General features: G+C 32.0%; 1 protein-coding gene across 1 annotated transcript; it reads right to left on the bottom strand.

Annotated features, from left to right (window-relative positions):
* Positions 1–327: 327 nt before the first annotated feature.
* On the bottom strand, positions 328–12,423 carry LOC143042350 (uncharacterized). Its single transcript, XM_076214627.1, has 9 exons — positions 11,906–12,423; positions 10,033–10,094; positions 9,423–9,485; positions 8,018–8,145; positions 6,624–6,669; positions 3,716–3,799; positions 2,170–2,263; positions 1,513–1,616; positions 328–853 (listed from the first exon to the last, which is right to left on the bottom strand). The coding sequence occupies exons 1-9, from the start codon at positions 12,345–12,347 to the stop codon at positions 752–754; spliced, it is 1,125 nt and encodes a 374-aa protein (XP_076070742.1). The 5' UTR covers positions 12,348–12,423; the 3' UTR covers positions 328–751.
* Positions 12,424–18,022: the final 5,599 nt, after the last annotated feature.

Below are 18,022 nucleotides of genomic sequence, written 5' to 3'. Positions count from 1 at the left end.
AAAAAAATTACATTTCCGATTAGACAGTTTTCCCAACAGTTTTCATTACTGTTGAACAATTCACACATTACCTAATCTGCTTTAGATCCTCTGGTTTTCGTGGCCCAGTTTCGCTGAGGGATCGAAGATCACTTTGAACCCCTTGCATAATCATGCCTCTGCCTAAGGAATACATGTAAATAATTATTAAGATTTTTTGGTTGGTGATTTGGGTCTTACTTTTCATTTATATAATATTAAGTGACTATAATTTTTAGATTGACTACCAATAAGCAAGCAATATTTAGCCATTACTCACAAACAACTCATTCGTACATAAATGAACTCAAAGAATTCTGTATAATATCACCGACAGTATTCACGACAAATGCGTTGATAGTATACTAATGTATTGTCACAGTAATGCAAACATTTAAACAAGTGATTTTACGGAATGTTGAAAGTTATATGTGCTTGCCAAAAACGCACATGTAGGCTTTCATGTCGTAACGATTATTGGTGAATGTGGTCAATCGAGAGCTCACATGTTATGAAGGGATTCAAGAGGTAGTATGCATCAGCTTATATGTTGATTGAAAATGAAAATTTGAATCGCAATTATACCGAAATATTCCTTTGCTCTTTGAAATTGACAACAAGTTTTACTGTGGGTGCTTTCGGCGGTAAAGCACCTCAGTTCTTATACTTTTTTCATATATGTTTGATTACGTCATGTTTGTTACATATATTATCATGATTGAATACAAACACACTAATTAATATTCAAACCTCTATCTTTATGCTTTACTCCGAGTTCTTGTAACTTGGACTTCGATGATTTGGATTTTGATATTGGCGTAAGCTGTCTTCTGTACTGAAACCATATACAACTCTTGTATTGCACATACATAAAAAAGGTATAAACAAAAACGGGTTACTTGAATTTGTTTTTAGACAGAGAGATTATCGTACGGATTATATACTCAAGAGCTATGTGTTAAAAGTCTTAAAGGTTATGACGGTTTTCGATAGGCTTGTGTTTCATAATATGGCCATGATATAAAATATGTGCAGTAGCGCATATAAGAAATATCCATAGATATTGATATCCATTAGTGAATTCATAATTAGTTCTCATACAATAGAAGGCATTATGATAAAAACCTGGGTTTATTGAGAAAGTTGTATGGTTTTCATTGAAGGAGATATAAAGATGTGACACAAGACATACACTTATTTTTTCTAGACTTTTGAAAGGCACATTGATATGTGACTGGGGTTAAAATCTATTGTTTGTTCTTCTGAATTGATATTTACACAACACATTGCTTCTATTGTCTTTCTTTAATCTATCAAACATTAACACACATTAACAAGTTATTCTTCTAATCGTTATTTATCACACATGATCCTCATAATAACTATTATATATTGATGTTAAAACGTATGCCTAGTAAAAAGTTTTAAAATGACACCCATGCCCTACAACAGGTTGAAACAAGTTTGATATATATCTAAGCAGTTATAATCTACATTTCCGATCATTTTCTGTGAGCTTGTGGTACCAGGTATATCATAAGGGAACATAGCAAAGTTGCTAGAATGCATTCTTTTCCCAATTATAAACCCACTTGAACCTGAAAATAAAAAAAAGTTAGCCAAAGTATGTCGCATATATATAAGTATTTTGAACATTATAAATGCAATATATGCAAAAGTGCTATACGTCTTGATTTTATTTAAGTGACTTTTTGTTGATTCTGTGGTACGAACTATGTGTATGGTTTTAAACTAATTTAAAAAGTATATAATCTTGAATATCTACCTGACACAACAGTTTTTACTTATAACTTGCTCTCTCTATTTAAAAGTTGATAACAGGCTTATTTGACGAGAAAAGACGCAATTTTCATATAAGTAATTGTACCGATAATGACCAATAGAATTATTACTAATGTGATGATTGCGTTACAAAGTGCATGTAACTGGTTTATAAAATGTGCCTACACTTATTTTCAATGGACTGAGATACATGTATATTTTTCATGAGCGATTAGTTTATCATGTTTATTTGCATGATAGAATTTCGCATTTTTTTGCAAAAAAAATAATTATGCATTACGAATTGATTTACAGTTTACAATTGCATAAAACTCTACATGCTATGTTATAATATAGGTAATAACTTACTTTTTCTAGGACTGTTTGAGGGTATAGGATTTAATGGTTTTTCATGAGCAAAAACTGAATATCTAAAATTGGCGCTTCTGTTAACTGCTCTGGACTACAATATAAAATGTACACTTAGCAAAAGGTTAATAAGCCTACCAAATATATATAAAGTGATGGCATTTTAAGTTTTATTTTGATATCTTTTGTGATCCAAAGATGATTTAGTTGAACAATAATTCGAATGTTAAGTTTTACATATTCATCGTCTAGCTTATAATGTTGAACGCAAAAATCAGCCAGAATTTGAAAGAAGAAGACAAGTAACAAATGTTTAATTAAACATTCAAACATTCATCAACATGTATTCAAATAATAATGTATAAAGCAGTCAGTCCAATTTGTCTTTCGGTCGGTTTTCCCGTGAATAAATTAACACTTTAAGTTGGTGAATAAATCATTATTACAAACAATGACTGTTTCACAAGTCCACATAATGAATTTGATGCATTTATCATGTTTATAGTCTATACGTAGGGCCTGTGTTTGTAAGCAATTCTGAATACCAGTTTTTGTAAATGCATATCCAGACCAAACATGTGAGTCCATTAAAAAGATAACCTTTCCTTGCACAAGATTGAGCCTATCAATCTTTGCTCCTAATCCCTCTTGTAGCGTACAAAGAGGAGAAGGCGTATTGTAAATCATAGCGTCACATACTATATCAGATGTATGGAATGATTGTAAGGTGCCTTGACCTCATTTCAAGGTCCAGTGGTGAAAGTTATGTTTTTGAGTGCTGGTCTTTTTTTTATAATACCGTATGCAACAGGTCAATTATATGTGGTGTATGGACATATTTTATGATGTATATGTCAGTATCACTAGTTTTATTGACCTTGGTTCCATTTCACGGTTAATTGCTCAGTTTTAATTTTGTGGTTTTGGTCTGTTTTTCTTAAACCGTAAGCAATAGATCAACTGTAGTTTGTGTATGGAATAATTGTAAGCTGTATATATCTGTCTGGTATTGACTATCTGATCTTTGCCCCTATTTTCATGGTTCATCGATCATTGATTGGTTTTATTGGTGAATGTAAAAAAGAAGATGTGGTATGATTGTCAGGAGACAACTGTCAACAAGAGACCAAAATGACACAGACATTAACAACTATAGGTCATCACACGGCCTTCAACAATGAACAAAGCCCATGCCGCATAGTCAGCTATAAAAGGCCCCGATATGATAATGTAAAGCAATTAAGTCTGTTTCTCAAAAACTTTAAGCATTCGGTCAAGTATATTTCGTGTATAGTGTGATTGTAAGATTAACCTGTATTTCTTGTTCGGTTTATATGACCTTGACCTAGTTTTTCTCAATCATGTTTAGTTTAAGTGATAGTTATAGTAAAGCTTTATATTTAGGACTATCAACACACTATCAATGATTAGTAAAGAAGTCGTCACATTTCAGCGTGTGCGCTCATGTTCTATCATTAAAAGAGGAAAAACCCACAAAGCTTTTACTCCGGTAGTTAACAAAGTTTTTTTATTCTAATACACTTACCGATGGTTTATTATCCTTTAAATTACCAATGCCTTCCATTTTCAGTGGACTGATGTTTTTTACGACTCGACTTTTCTTTCGTTGCTGATATAAAACAACAAAAAAACATATTTAAGTATAGGAACAAACTGTTAGACCTGTACTGTGACAAAAAGTAAATTTTCATGTAAAAGACAACATCAGAGTGCAACGCTTTGACTTTCTGTAGGTTTTCCAGTCATAAGATTAACACTTAAAGATGGTTAACAAACTATTATTACAAGCAATGACAGGTATAAAAGTCAAATGAATGAATTGGATGTATATGTACTAGATTTGTAAGCATTTCTCAATGCCAGGTTTTCCAAATGCATACCGATATTCAAACCAAACATTCGAGTCCCTAATGAAAATTAACCTTGACATTCACTAGATTGACACGCTTAGCCAGATTTTAAGTCTGCTAGTTAACAAGGTAACAATCCACAGAAAGACATGTACCCCAAACCGAACATTGTATAATGACTCCGAGCCTACCAGTCTATGCTCTCAATCCTTATTGTCGCGTACAAAGAGGAGAAGTAGCTATTGTAAATCATAAAGTTATTGAATAGACCTTGCCGGGGCAGACATCACAACCTCACGCACTCCAGTTGAGCACGTTACATAGACGTCTTCAAAGCAGGTAACCTACACAGTATTCTGTGTTGTTAGATTCACTGCTTATTGCGTGAAAATCTCCGTATAAATATAAGGTTCCCATGAAGAGGTTGCGGTATGTATTTGTTTTGATTAACGTTTTCCTTCTCTATGGTATCATGAAAACAAAGGATCGTAGATGTTTTAAAGACTTTTTTCCTGATTTTGATATACTATTTTTTAATACCACATTTATGGGCTTAATTTTTTTTGTCTGTGCGTCAATTCGTTCGTCCGTATGTCCGTCCGTTCGACCATCCGTTTGTCCCGCTTCAGGTTGGTCGAGTTACTTTTTGATAAAGTTGAAGTTCAATCAACTAAAAACTTAGTGTAATTTCAGGGGAAACTAGTTTCGAAGATCAGTGAGACATACATATGTTGCTTACAATAATTGTTTAGTGAATTCATCTGATCCATCAGAATTAGATTCGTTAATCTTCCAATGCCATCGATAACGTTGCACTTTTTAATTTGTGAATTGTTGCATCTTAGTAATTAGTAGATATATATTGCATATGAAGAAAACATCTAGTGAGGAAACACTATTCGAGCATCTTATCCTTAATTTCTTTTAAAGCTGTATATACTATGCAAATTATGCATACTTTTTTAAGCTTGGCTACAGTATCAATGGTGTTCACGATAACTCTGCATGTATATTTAATTTTGTAAGCTTGACACTTGTTTCGGTTTCGGTTGTTTTTTTTTTTAGCTCAAATGTAGTCAAATTCGTGTAATATGAACGTAAATCACATTTCAAATTTGCTACGGTCATTCAGAGTCTCTGTTCAATCACAAAATTCGTAAGGGTTCAGTGGAACCCAGTTTCTCGCCTCCTTTATGAATGTAATGAATATTTTAGGAACTTTAACTGCAGCCTGTATTCAATGTTAACTGGAAGAAAACTAAGTCCATATATATTTCAAATACGAAAAATAAAGATTTTTTTAAATTAACTGCCGGATTCCATCATCTGATAATAAACAAGCTTTTTTCAAAGTTTGGTAGAAATCCAGGATAGTTTAAAGAAAGTTATCAAAATATTAAAAACTTCATCCACAGAGTGAATGTAATGTTAACTGGCAGTAAAACTAAGTCCATGTGTAAGTAAAATATGGATAAACAGGATTTGGTTTTACTTATTTTCTTTATGGATACTTTCTTATAATCATAAACAAGCTTCGGTAAACTTTTGGTAAAAATTCATGATAGTTTAAGAAAGCTATTAAAATGATTAAAACTTTGAACACAGAGTGAATGTAATGTTAACAGACAGAAAACTAAGATCAATTATAAGAAAAATACGGATAAACTGGATATTTTTTTTATTAAAATTTCTGAATACTATCTTTTGATGATAAATTAGCTTCTGTCCAAGTTTGGGAGAAATCCAGGATGTTTTAAGAAAGACATTTAAATTTCAAAAACTTTAACCACAAGATGAATATTTATGGATACTGCCGATAACCCCCACGACGACGACGGGATGTAGGATCGCTATGTCTCGCGTTTTCGACAAAAATCGAAGTCTCGACATAAAGATAATAAAATTAACTGCATAAATTCAGAAACATTTTTGAATAAATGAATAGACAAAAACTATTATCAATATTTCCTGTATTTAGCTAAATCTTTAGGTTATTTTGGTGTTTAAAGCTCTTCAACCTCCTTCTTTATTTGGCCTGTTTTACATTTTCAGATTTGAGCGTCACTGATGAGTCTTTTGTAGTCGAAACGTGCAACTGGCGCAAATATATATATTCCTGGTACATGTATATTTGATTAATTTATTTACAAGCTCTGGGTCGATGCCACAGCTTGTTGGGTTTCTTTTAATTCCCCGAGGGTATCACCAGCCCAGTAGGCAGGACATCTGTGTTGACGTGAGTTATCATTGATATCTTCGTTAATATAAATAAAGTGTTTACAAAAAATTAAAATTTGAAATATTAAGGATCTTCTCCCTCAGGAATGGATAAGCGTAGCTGTATTCCGGTGTTTTTTTTCTCGGAATTATGGTGCTTTTAAATACTCTTCCACGTCATACTTTATTTGGCCTTTTTAACATTGTTTGGTTCGAGTGTCACTTATGTTTCGTTTGAAAAGGAAGCGTGTGTCTTGCGCAAATATATTTCAATTCTGGTATCCATGATGAGATTTTTTATTTATTAACAACGAAAACGAAAGGTGTTAAAAAACAATTTAAAAACAAAAGTCTTTTACAAGTTACCTGTAGCAGCTTTGAACCACAGGAAACAGATTTTAAAGGAAAATTTCTACAAAAAAGAATAATTATAGATTATTGTTGATCATCTCAACGAGATTGATTTTCTCGCTTCATCCGGTACGGCGAAAGCGAGAAATGCAATTGAAAATGATTCTCTAGAAGTTAAAAAAGTGAAAAGTTTACGGACGCCGGAACCAAATGTAACAGAGTCAATATGAAATCATTTTATCATACATATCATATGCATCAACAGAGGCGAAAAACAACAGTATTATATTATAATTTATGTACATTAATATTCATATATATGGATATTTCAACACCCTTAAGTATCAAGGTACATCCTAACACGAAGCCGAAGGGTGTACAAGGAACAACTAAATGGTGTAAAATAGCTATATACGATATGAACGTAGATAGCGAATGTTTCCTGGTCTTAGTCCAAGTCTTCCGATTGTAAGAGAAATTTGACCACAAGGTGTAAGGTGAAAGCAACATATTTATTATTTAAAAATATTTTATGGAAATTTGGGAACTTGACATATTTTTAACGTAATGAACAAATGAAGAATGAATATTAATGTACCTTCGATAGAACCTAAAGGTAGTCACATATAAGACGTTTAAAATCCAGAGACAGAGACACCTGAATTGATCGTATTTGGCTCTCAATGTTGTGAGAGTTACATTATACACGGCGTTACGTCACGCTGCTCATTTTTATAGCTACGTCAGTGGTCCCATTTACTAATGGATATGTACCATTGAGATTTATTTTACGAAATTTACCGAGCAACGCCGGAAAGCCATGTGACAACGTTACGGAAAGGCATGTTTTTTGTTTATTTTCTTTGGTTACATCTTCTGACATCAGATTCGGACTTCTCTTGAACTGAATTTTAATGTGCGTTTTGTTATGCGTTTATTTTACTGCGTTGAGGTATAGGGGAAGGGTTCAGATTTTACAAACATGTTAAACCGAGCCGCATTTTTGTGCCTGTCCCAAGTCAGGAGCCAAGTTCATTATCACTGAACTAGTATAGATTTGTTTCGGGGCCAGCTGAAGGACGCCTCCGGATGCGGGAATTTCTCGTTGCATTGAAGACCTGTTGGTAACCATCTGCTGTTGTCTGCTCTATGGTCGGGTTGTTGTCTCTTTGGCACATTCCCCATTCCCATTCTCAATTTTATGTAAAAATAGACGCGATGGTCACAGGGTTTTGAAAATTTAAAATATCAGTGATGATAATACTATAATCATCCCATGTAAATAGGTATGTAATAATATTAATTGAATCTGAGGTCTGTAAACGTCGAAGGTTCGATATTTTGATTGTTCAGAAATCTTCCTATATTGTAATGTATTTTAAATTGAAAATCAACTTTTGGATTCTTACCTATAAAATTCGTCGACACAATATAAATTGCCTTCAAACAGGGTAAATGGTTTACCGTCAAGACATTTATTGCATGTACAACATCTGAAGCAGTTAGAATGATAAGACATGCTTATACCTAGCATTAACTGAAAAAAATTAAGAAATCATCTCTACATCTTCCTGAAGGTAATAGGTTTAAATCTTAAAAACATCAATTGCCAACAAAACATTTTAAAGTGTTGTATAGTTATGCCGGCGTCACACATTGGCGTATAGACCGGCGTGCACCAACCGTACAGAAAAAATTGACAAAGTCGATATACGTTAGTTGCACACCAGAGGAACGCTAAGCAATCGTTAAACGCGCGTTGCATAAGTTTGAAGTACGTCGAAATACAAAATTATACGCTTTGTCAACGCTACAACTCGAGGAAATTTGTATGCAGCATATACAAAATTTCATCCAACTCAGTCGTGTGTCTAGCGTATACCTGTACGCTACACGCACCTTATGCAAACGCTAAAAGCGCGTTGAAAACGTTACAGATAAGTTCGCGACACGTTTAGGGCACGTATTAAACGTATTTATTTCAAGAAAAATCATGAACTGTAAGCAATTGTATCAGACTTTGCAATACATTTTTTTTAATCAAATTTCCAGTATCCATATAAATTAGATAATTTTGAAAACTTCAGCAAATGCCAAGTCAGAAGTCTGTTATTCAGTTGTTGTCATTTGTTGATGTATATCATATTTGTTTTTGTTCTTTTTTTTTGTACATAAAGGGAGCATTATTTTTTTGTTGGATTTGTTTTGTAGTAATTGTTTTCATTTCAACGCGTTTTATAACTGACTATGTTAGTATTGGTTTTACTCATAGCTGAAAGCAGTTATGTGACCAGTAGTTGTTAAAGTCATATGAAACGAGTGACTGGTGACACACCATGTTTATTCAATTTTTACACCAATGCATATATATTTATCATAAACTAAGACTTCTGTCCAAGATTGAATCATTTCTTACGCAAACATATCGTATAATCGTCATTTTGTTTTGTTTCAGCCTGTAATGATGTGAAAATTACAGGTGGAAAGTTGTCTCACTGGCAATTATGTTACACTAGAGTAAATAGGATTTGTTTATCAACTGCAAGAAAATACTGATTTGAAGCAGAATGTAAAGAAAAAAGACATATGGTTAAATTCTATGTATGCTACGTAAAGGTGAAATCTAGGGTATACGATGATTTGCATGTATCTAAAAAATCTATTTTATGAAAATCAAAGTTATTAGGGAATTCAAAACCGTTTGTGGTTTGTGTTAGTTCGAAATTGAGATTGTGTTACTCTAGAAAAGTAACACTTCCTCAGACGCAAGTATACAAGTATAATACTTTAAAAAATGTTATCTAATAAACTTACCCTGTTTTCCCGTATTATGTCATTACAAATGTAGCATTTATCAGGCTTTTGAATTTCAGTATTCTGAAATAAAGACCACCTCATTTTAGTTCTGTAGTGTAATCATAACTAATAGTTATTTAGAAATTAATTACAAACTTAATAAACCATATTTTTATTTTTATTTTGAGCACAATGTGAAAAGAAAGAAAAGTGAAACAACGGTTCACGAACTGCAAAATTATTTATTGGAAAACATTCTTATTTAAATTGTTTAAAATACAAGTATGTATGCGTGAATGTTCTCATTAAATTTGTACTAGAATTGCTAATTCATCTCATGTCAACCTTTTTATTTTACAAATGGTCGGACGACATGACCTGTAGACAAAGTGAGACAAATATTTTGATTGTGCTAATAACATGTATATAAACAGTGTTTTGGGTACAGTAAATAGAGGAAAAAGTGAAAACAAATATACAAGGTCTGCAGTTATATTTACTATCAAACTTACTTGACAAGACATGTATTTCACATCTTTAACGCTATTACTTTTCAATGTCAATGCCAAATATTTGTTCTTGCCTATTTGAATTACCTGAAAAGTGTACACTTTTCTTAACATCCTACCTTTTGATTTTCAACATGGTAAAATCTTCCAATCTCATCATGATGTTCTATGAAATTTTGACCTAAAATAGAGAAATTAAGGTAAACACTAAAGAACAGTCATATTACTTTATCATTTGTAAATTAAGTACTGTAACATGAATTTGCTCACGAGTCAAAAGCTTTTGTAAAATCAACAAATACGATAGCTCCATCTATTTCGTTTGATTCTGCATTTTGCATTATATCTTCGATTTGCAATAAATCAAATCCAATAAAACGAATTTTAAAATATTCTGTTTGCTCTTTATTAATTAGTTTATGAAGAAGCTGTTTTAGTCTCTGTGCTAAAACATAAGATAATATTTTCAAATCTACGTTTAATAATCATATTGGAAGATAATTGGGTAAAAAGGAAAATGGGTATTTTTTTGTATAACAAATAAAGAAAGAACACCTATTCGTTTAGTTTATAAAAGAAGGTTTTCCTTGTGTCCTTTATTTACAAATGTAAAACTTTTACTAATATAGTTTTTAATTTTTCCCAGAACGTTTTATTACATTTTAATGTTAAACCATCTAGACCAAGTGACCTTGTTAATAGCATTTATTTAGTAAATTCAACTGTAGTATCTTTTCCCCGTCACAAACTTTAAAGTCGTCTGCATTTATCTCCCGTTCTATAACAGTATCGCCTACATATTTATGTAGGAGATGTTTATCTGGATTCCTGCTTGTATATAATACTTTAATAATAGTTTTATTTATTATAATAATTGTTTCTACAATTTTTTCTTGGTTTGTTGTTACCTCGTTCTTTTCATTTCTGAGTTTGTTAATGGATTTTGTAACTTGTTGCTGTTTTTCTAAACCTAATTTATTTTTCTTTTTTTTCGCCAAGTTCTATTATTTTTCTCTTGATCTTATTTGAACCCAGTTTGCTTGCCTTTCTTGAAGTGTGTCCAATTGTAACTGTATTTGTATTATATGATTTGTTATTGTTTCATCTTCATTTAATTGTTTACCTCATAGTGTCGTTAAGAGTTATAATTCTCTTTTCTCTTTTTTTTTGTTTTCTTCCTTGATAATTTCGATTTTATTTGACAGTAAAGAATAGTTTTGTTCCTAATTTCGATTTTTATTTACGATTTTCCTATCTTAAATTGTTAACGCTTCATTGCAATCGCCGGCTATCAGAGTAATGTCTATAGAATTTTCTTCTATAAAATTGTTTACTTTTTTTATCAAAGAATTTCTATCTGTTCTGTAATTAGACGCGTAAAGACAAACTTGAGACACAATGACATTGTCCATTTTCACATTTAATAAAGCATGTAAAGTAAGCCTTCCGTCAATATCGCAGATCTTATTAATGACCTCAATATCTGCATATTTTTTAATACCGAATGCTATCCCCCTACTTGGCGTAGTAACTGCAGTTAATAAATCAGTATCCTTTTACATACTAGCCTTTAATTCTTCATTGAGATATGTTTCTTGTCAAAGGACAATGGAACACTTATTGCATTTAACCCAATCTATATCTTTTTTCGTTTTTCTTTATTTTGCATACTTTTTACATTAATTGTACATAAATTAATACTATGGTCACCTGGATGAAAACTTGCTTATAAATCTGGTGTTTTGTATCTTTCTATACTTAAATAGTATGTTTACTACTTCATGCATATGTGTTTACTACCGACACTTGTTTTCCAAGTATGGTTTCTGTGTTTGCTGTTAATTGGTTTTGTTGTCACGCTGTATTTAGCCAATCATGCAATAAAGATGTAATGACTATAGATTTTAAAGGTGCTATGGTTAAGATAAAATCGGGAATACAGTAGTAATTTAAACACAAAATTGACAATGCTAATTTAATTATAGTATTTACCTTGGGTCGTTGTTTGAAAGTCTATAGAAAGAATGTCACATGATAATTCGCTCGAACATTCCTCATAGTTCCACAATTCATCGATTTTACGACTGTGTTTATTCATTGCTTCCTTCATTGTGTCAACTCCATCTATCAGTAATATAACAGCTTGTTTTAAAATTCCTTCAGACTCTTTCAGTTGACCTTTGGCTGCGGATATATCATTGTGAGTTTGCTTCTCAAGAAACTTCACAGGCTTTACTATCAATTCTTCCATTGTGTCTTTATACATATGAAACGTTCTCTGTAGTTCTTTAACTACGTTCCTCAACGACCGATTCCTACCTAGTATTGTATGTGTATCCGTCGAAGAAGTGTCTACAGTGCTTTTTTCGCTACTTGCAGTATCGTCATGAGCATTATGTTCTACGTATTCCTGTAAAGCTCCCCAAGCTGCCATTTTGTCAAATGGCTACTTCCTTATTCATCCGTGGATTTTACACTTATTTTTAACTTCGAGTAATATACTTTTACAAGGACCATATGGCTAACTTATTAAAAATATCAATAGTGTAAACGTAACTGTAATTTTAAAGATACGAATCTGCATTTTAAACAATAAACACTCAATATTGATAAACTATCGAATTCCTTGATAATGTTAAAATATACAAATTAGAAATTTAAACATCCAACTCGAGTGTTTTTTTCAATAGATAAAGACAGGAACGGATCTGCAATATATAGTTTATGAATTTGTTTTCTTCGTACTGGATCAATATGGATAGGTGGCATATGTAATGTACAGATAATGAAACAGGTATTGAGATTTATGCAAAAGTACTTATATAAGATGTAAATATACGAAGATTATGTAATACAAAGGTGCAGGCTAATGCTAATGGCGCTACAAGGCAGCACTCGCACCCACAAAGTGAAAAGGGATTAATATAAGTTGCAAAACTTGTTTCCAAATTCATTATAAATAAATATGTTTAAACTAAACTAATACAATGGTGGTGACAATTATTTCGCTTGAACAAAAAGTCTTTGATTGTGTCCAAAATTTTTATCAAGTTAAAACAAAACCATTAGTCCATAATTAAAACCTAGCTCATTAATACATGTTAGTTTTTTAACTATTGATTTCACGTCAAAGTAAACAAAATAAATATAGAACTGTCAATTGTATTGTTCAACGACGAATGAAGTACATAGTATGCATGTAGATCTGACGGTGAAATGCTACATTTTTTTTACTAAAATTAATCTATTTGATTTCTTTCACATTTAAATGACCTTACATCTTCATTAAGGATGTACATGGTTGATCTTAAGTAAAATTAAATAAATAAAGAATTCAAAATTGATACTTTAAGCCGGAAGAGTATAACTAAAGGATCAAAATAAGCTAAAAATATTGATAGGTCATGGAGCTCCTTTTCAAGATATTTGATTTATAAAATATGGCGGGAAAAGGCTGACTCGGACTTTTACCTTATACATGTATATGCATTGGTATTATTTGGGTCTCAAATCAAAAGAAAGAAAATCTGCTTAAATTTTGTCAAATGACCTTTTATGAGATGTTAAGTCTTATGTTAAAAGATAAATAGGTGTTATGGGGCAAAATATTTTACATTGTATCGTAAGGAAAAACACCAAGGAGTCCAAACATTTGACACTTATAATTATTCCAAAACCTCACCTAAGTACATTCTTAAGAATTGAAAATTGATACTGTAAGTCGGAAAAGCATTAGTTTGAAAACAAAATAAGCTAAAAATATTAATAGGTCAAGGGGCTTCTTTTCGAAAAATTTGATTTTTGAAATATGGTGGATCTTTTACCTTATATTTGCAATGGTACAAATGTATTGCTTGGGGCTCAAATCGAAAGACACAAATCAAGAAACCGTTTAAAATTTGGACAAATGACATTTTATGAGCTATTAAGGAGTAGACCTGGTATATGGGAGACAACTCTTACACATGTATTGAAAGTCATTAGTGCGTCATAACAAGTCAGGAATATGACAGTTTTCTTGTCCATTCGTTTTTGATGTGCTTTGCTATTTGATTTTGCCATGTGATTATGGACTTTCCTATTGGATTTTCCTCTGAGTTCAGTATTTTTTGTGATTTTACTTTTAACCAATCATCAAGCATTTATGTTAATTACTTTTGGCTGTGAGAATGATGCAAACAAATATTTGACACCACCAAGCATTAAATTAAAGAACATATTTTTGAAATGATGTGGATGAAAAGGTAGAAAACTACCATTCATACACGAAATGGCTAAAACACACCAATAAACTGATCGAGTCTGAGGAGTTCTGTAGCAACGACACTTATAGTGTCATGTGGCATCATTTAGAACATAAATCATGGAAGTTTTGGAAATTCGATTTGAACAAATGGATTAAATAATGAAGTGTACAGTGGTTTTAGTGCTAAGTCATTGATACATAGTTCGTACTTACTGTTTGTGTTTGTTATTTTCCAATATAAAGGCACTATTCTGGAAGCTATGACGTGCACATCAATTCTAGTACAAGCATGTGCTAATAGGTAATCAACTTAACACAAAGATAGTACTTACATTTGAATTCTGATAGCGTCTGCTATTGATGACAGGGGCATTTTGTAGTCTGGGGAGGGAAACCAATATAAAGTTGTGATAAACAATGATGTCAATTCGCCCTAAGGGTACTCGTCTCATACTGAATATTACTATTTTTCTTTGTAAAATTTAATACAACTATTATTTGGACGGTACACCTTTGACTATTACACATAAAGAGAATGCAAAGACAGTCTGTAGAATGTTTGGAAGGGAAAAATGAATGTTGTCCCAAAATTCTTCTTTTTTCGTGCGCCTTGGTAACTAACTTGTTAAAAGATTTTGAAAATTCCAAATGGTCAAATTCGATTGAAGTTTGTCATTTTGAAGATTAATTACCAATAAATGTTTAAACATGTTTTGGCAGGAATTGAACGACATTTTTTTTCTGGCCAAGTTTGAAAAAAAATATGAGATCTGAGCTGGCCAGACTTTTCAACGTACAGTGTATCAATAATTAAAAAGCGTTTGTTTTTATATTCAGGCTATTTGTATTACCATGATGTTTAAGATTTACTTTAGAATATGTTTCCTCTATGCATTTTGACAGTCAGGGGTTCTAATGATAACATGTGCAAAAACACACAATGATTTTTACCTACTAGTGTTTTCGACCGTTTTTTAGGGTACCCCAAAACTGGTCATATTCAATATACCGTAAACATAAAATGAAACAGTGAATTGCGTTAGGGCTTTGGCAGATGATGCACGGACCCCTACCTTTTCAATAACGTAAATATAAGAAAACATTTTTAACACCAAGGCCTACCCCTTAAGTCTTACATTAAAAGATAAATGGGTGTTATTGGGCAAAATAGTTTACATTGTATCGTATGGGAAAACACAAAGGATTTCGAACTTCTGACACATATTCCAAACCATCATATAATTACATTCTTAATCATATCTTATTTACTCAAATCTGACCGTTACTTGTCTGGTTTAAATGTGTTGTTTTCCTACTATGGCGATTGTTATACTTAAATCACGGTATTGGTTTTACTCAATATTATGGTCGGACTATCATTCATAACTGTTTTCATCATTGTTGTACTCATTCTTGGCGTGATAAATATAATGATCATATAAAAACAGAAATTTTAAAACAAACAGTGCATTTAAATGTCTAAAAGTAATAGTAGTAGCGCAATCATGTATACACTCGTTAAATTAAAGCCAACCGGCCCAATATCGCTTGGCGTTAATTGTTTTAAAAGCAATATTAATATAAAATAAAATACTATAACTGATAAATGTTTGTCGACAGTTTTGGTAATACGGTTAATCACAGTTAACCTAAGTATAAGAAATCACGATCTGATAAACACGTCAGATTCCATTATAAGACATTGTTTTCAAATATCCTAAAATAAGTATTCATTGTACAGTAATTCAGTTGAAATTATAATCGATATCTCTAAAATTAGATGAAACTTAAACGTTGTCTGTTTATTTTCGATTTATGAGTTTGACTGTTCCTCTGGTATCTTTAGTCCCTCTTTTGTATACGAGTTTAATGTTAGTAGTTTCAGTTATGACGTATCTTGCGTGCGGTCAATCTGAATAATATTTTGGTACTTGCAAATAGATAAAAATGAAAACAGTTAGGTAAAAGTGCCTCAAAAAATCTGATTATGCTATATTCTTTGATAGTTTTGGAAAGTTTCAGGTAATAGTTTATACATTTTAATTTGTCTAACGACCAGAGACATCAAATTTGACATTTATCTTACTATTTATCAATGGGGAATCTATTTAAATCAATAACAAGTACGTCTACGTGTATTGTAACATGCCGAAAATTATTTAGTTTTCTTAATGGCAGTGTCCTCAAATCAAAATGAAGATTGCGCGGTGTGAAGGTTTTGGCATGTGATACGTTCACGTATTTGCAACATTGCCATATTAGCGAAACGTTTATCTAGTCATTCAAACAGGTTGAACCCACCTTTTTTCTTCAAATAACTCTACAAAGTTTGGAATAAATCATGTAAATTGAAGCAATTGTTATCACATTTTCCATTTCTATCTATGTTGACGTACGTTTTTGTAGTAGTTGAGTGTTTCTGTTGTTCTTTAATTTTTCTCCGATGTTTCGTTTGGTTTTACTTTGTGAACCAGATTTGTTTTCTCTTAATCGGTTTAAATTCATAATTATTGAACAACAATATTCTACTGTTAGCTATACTTAAGACAACCTGCTATTGACACAAGTGTAGTTAAAACCAATTGTTCAGAGAACAATTGAAGGTCTTTCCACCAAACACCATGAAAGTACTAAAATTAGGTTTAAAATGTCATTTCAATAGTCAAATGATGGCTTATTGTACGCTTATTCAAAACATATATGGTTTCTATACAATATTTTTAAAATAAGGGATATAATTTGGTACTTCCGGATCGAAAAATGTTACTTCCGAGACTATCTGAAAAATAACTGACACTCATTCCAAAAATATCTGGATCTATATACTTTTATATTAATAAAGTAAAAAATATAGATACTTCCGGTTTACACAAGGTCAATTGCCGTTGTTTTTTCAAGTTAAATGGTTTGAAACCTATTGCAAAAGGTCTTATGGCCTTATCATGTATACAAATGAGATAAAAGCAAAGGTCAATATCTAGAACATCAAATTAAGCTATGACCTTCAGATCAATTTCAAGGTCATAAACCAAGTACCTCAAATCAAAAGGCCATAGGTCTTAATTATAGTTGCTTAAAAAGTTATATCATTATACGCGTATTTTCAAATACAAGAGGGAAAAAAACTTCCTTTTACGTTTTACGACATGTCGCAACTAACAATTAAGTCAAAATAATTTGCAGATATTTTATACAGTTTCTGGAAATGAGTGGAAATAAGCAAAGAATATCACCTTCACCTTTGACCTTGACCTAATTTTCATTCTTGTGGACCAAGGACCTCAAATCAAAAGATCCTAGGTCTCTATTACTTATGGTTTACAAGATAGAAATGCAGATGTTTTTACTACGAAACAAAGATATTAAAAATATTTTTAAAAAATCGATGCAGAACGGTCCTGGTTACAAGTTAACTTAGTGTTGAGCAGACCAGTCAAAAGTTAACTTGGGAACAGGTCTGGTTTCGATCGGATTTGTCAAAGCAAAAGTTAACTTATGTTAACTTTGTGGCAGGACTGGTCTTGAACTTAACTTGTGTTAACTTTATGGCAGGACTGGTTTCGAAGTTAACTTATGTTAACTTTACGACAGGACTGGTTCGAAGTTAACTTATATCAATAGGGGACCTGTTTCGAAGTTAACTTTTTGGCAGACATAAAAACAGTCCTAGGACCAAGTCCGCTTTTCAAGTTAACTAAATTTTGGTCCTAGGACTGGTCAGAGCAGTCCTAAATCCGGTCACAGGTTAACTTTGACCAGTCCAAATGACTGGTTATCAAGTTAACTTGCTGTACAGGTTAGGACTGCACCCATCTGTACATTGCAAACTGGAGCAGCAATCGCTATAGGAGCAGGATCGGTTG

This window comes from Mytilus galloprovincialis, chromosome 8 (assembly GCF_965363235.1).
Source record: "Mytilus galloprovincialis chromosome 8, xbMytGall1.hap1.1, whole genome shotgun sequence".
NCBI lineage: Eukaryota > Metazoa > Mollusca > Bivalvia > Mytilida > Mytilidae > Mytilus > Mytilus galloprovincialis.
The sequence above is the reverse complement of the archived record's forward strand: the minus strand, read 5'-3'. Positions and strand labels throughout refer to the sequence as shown.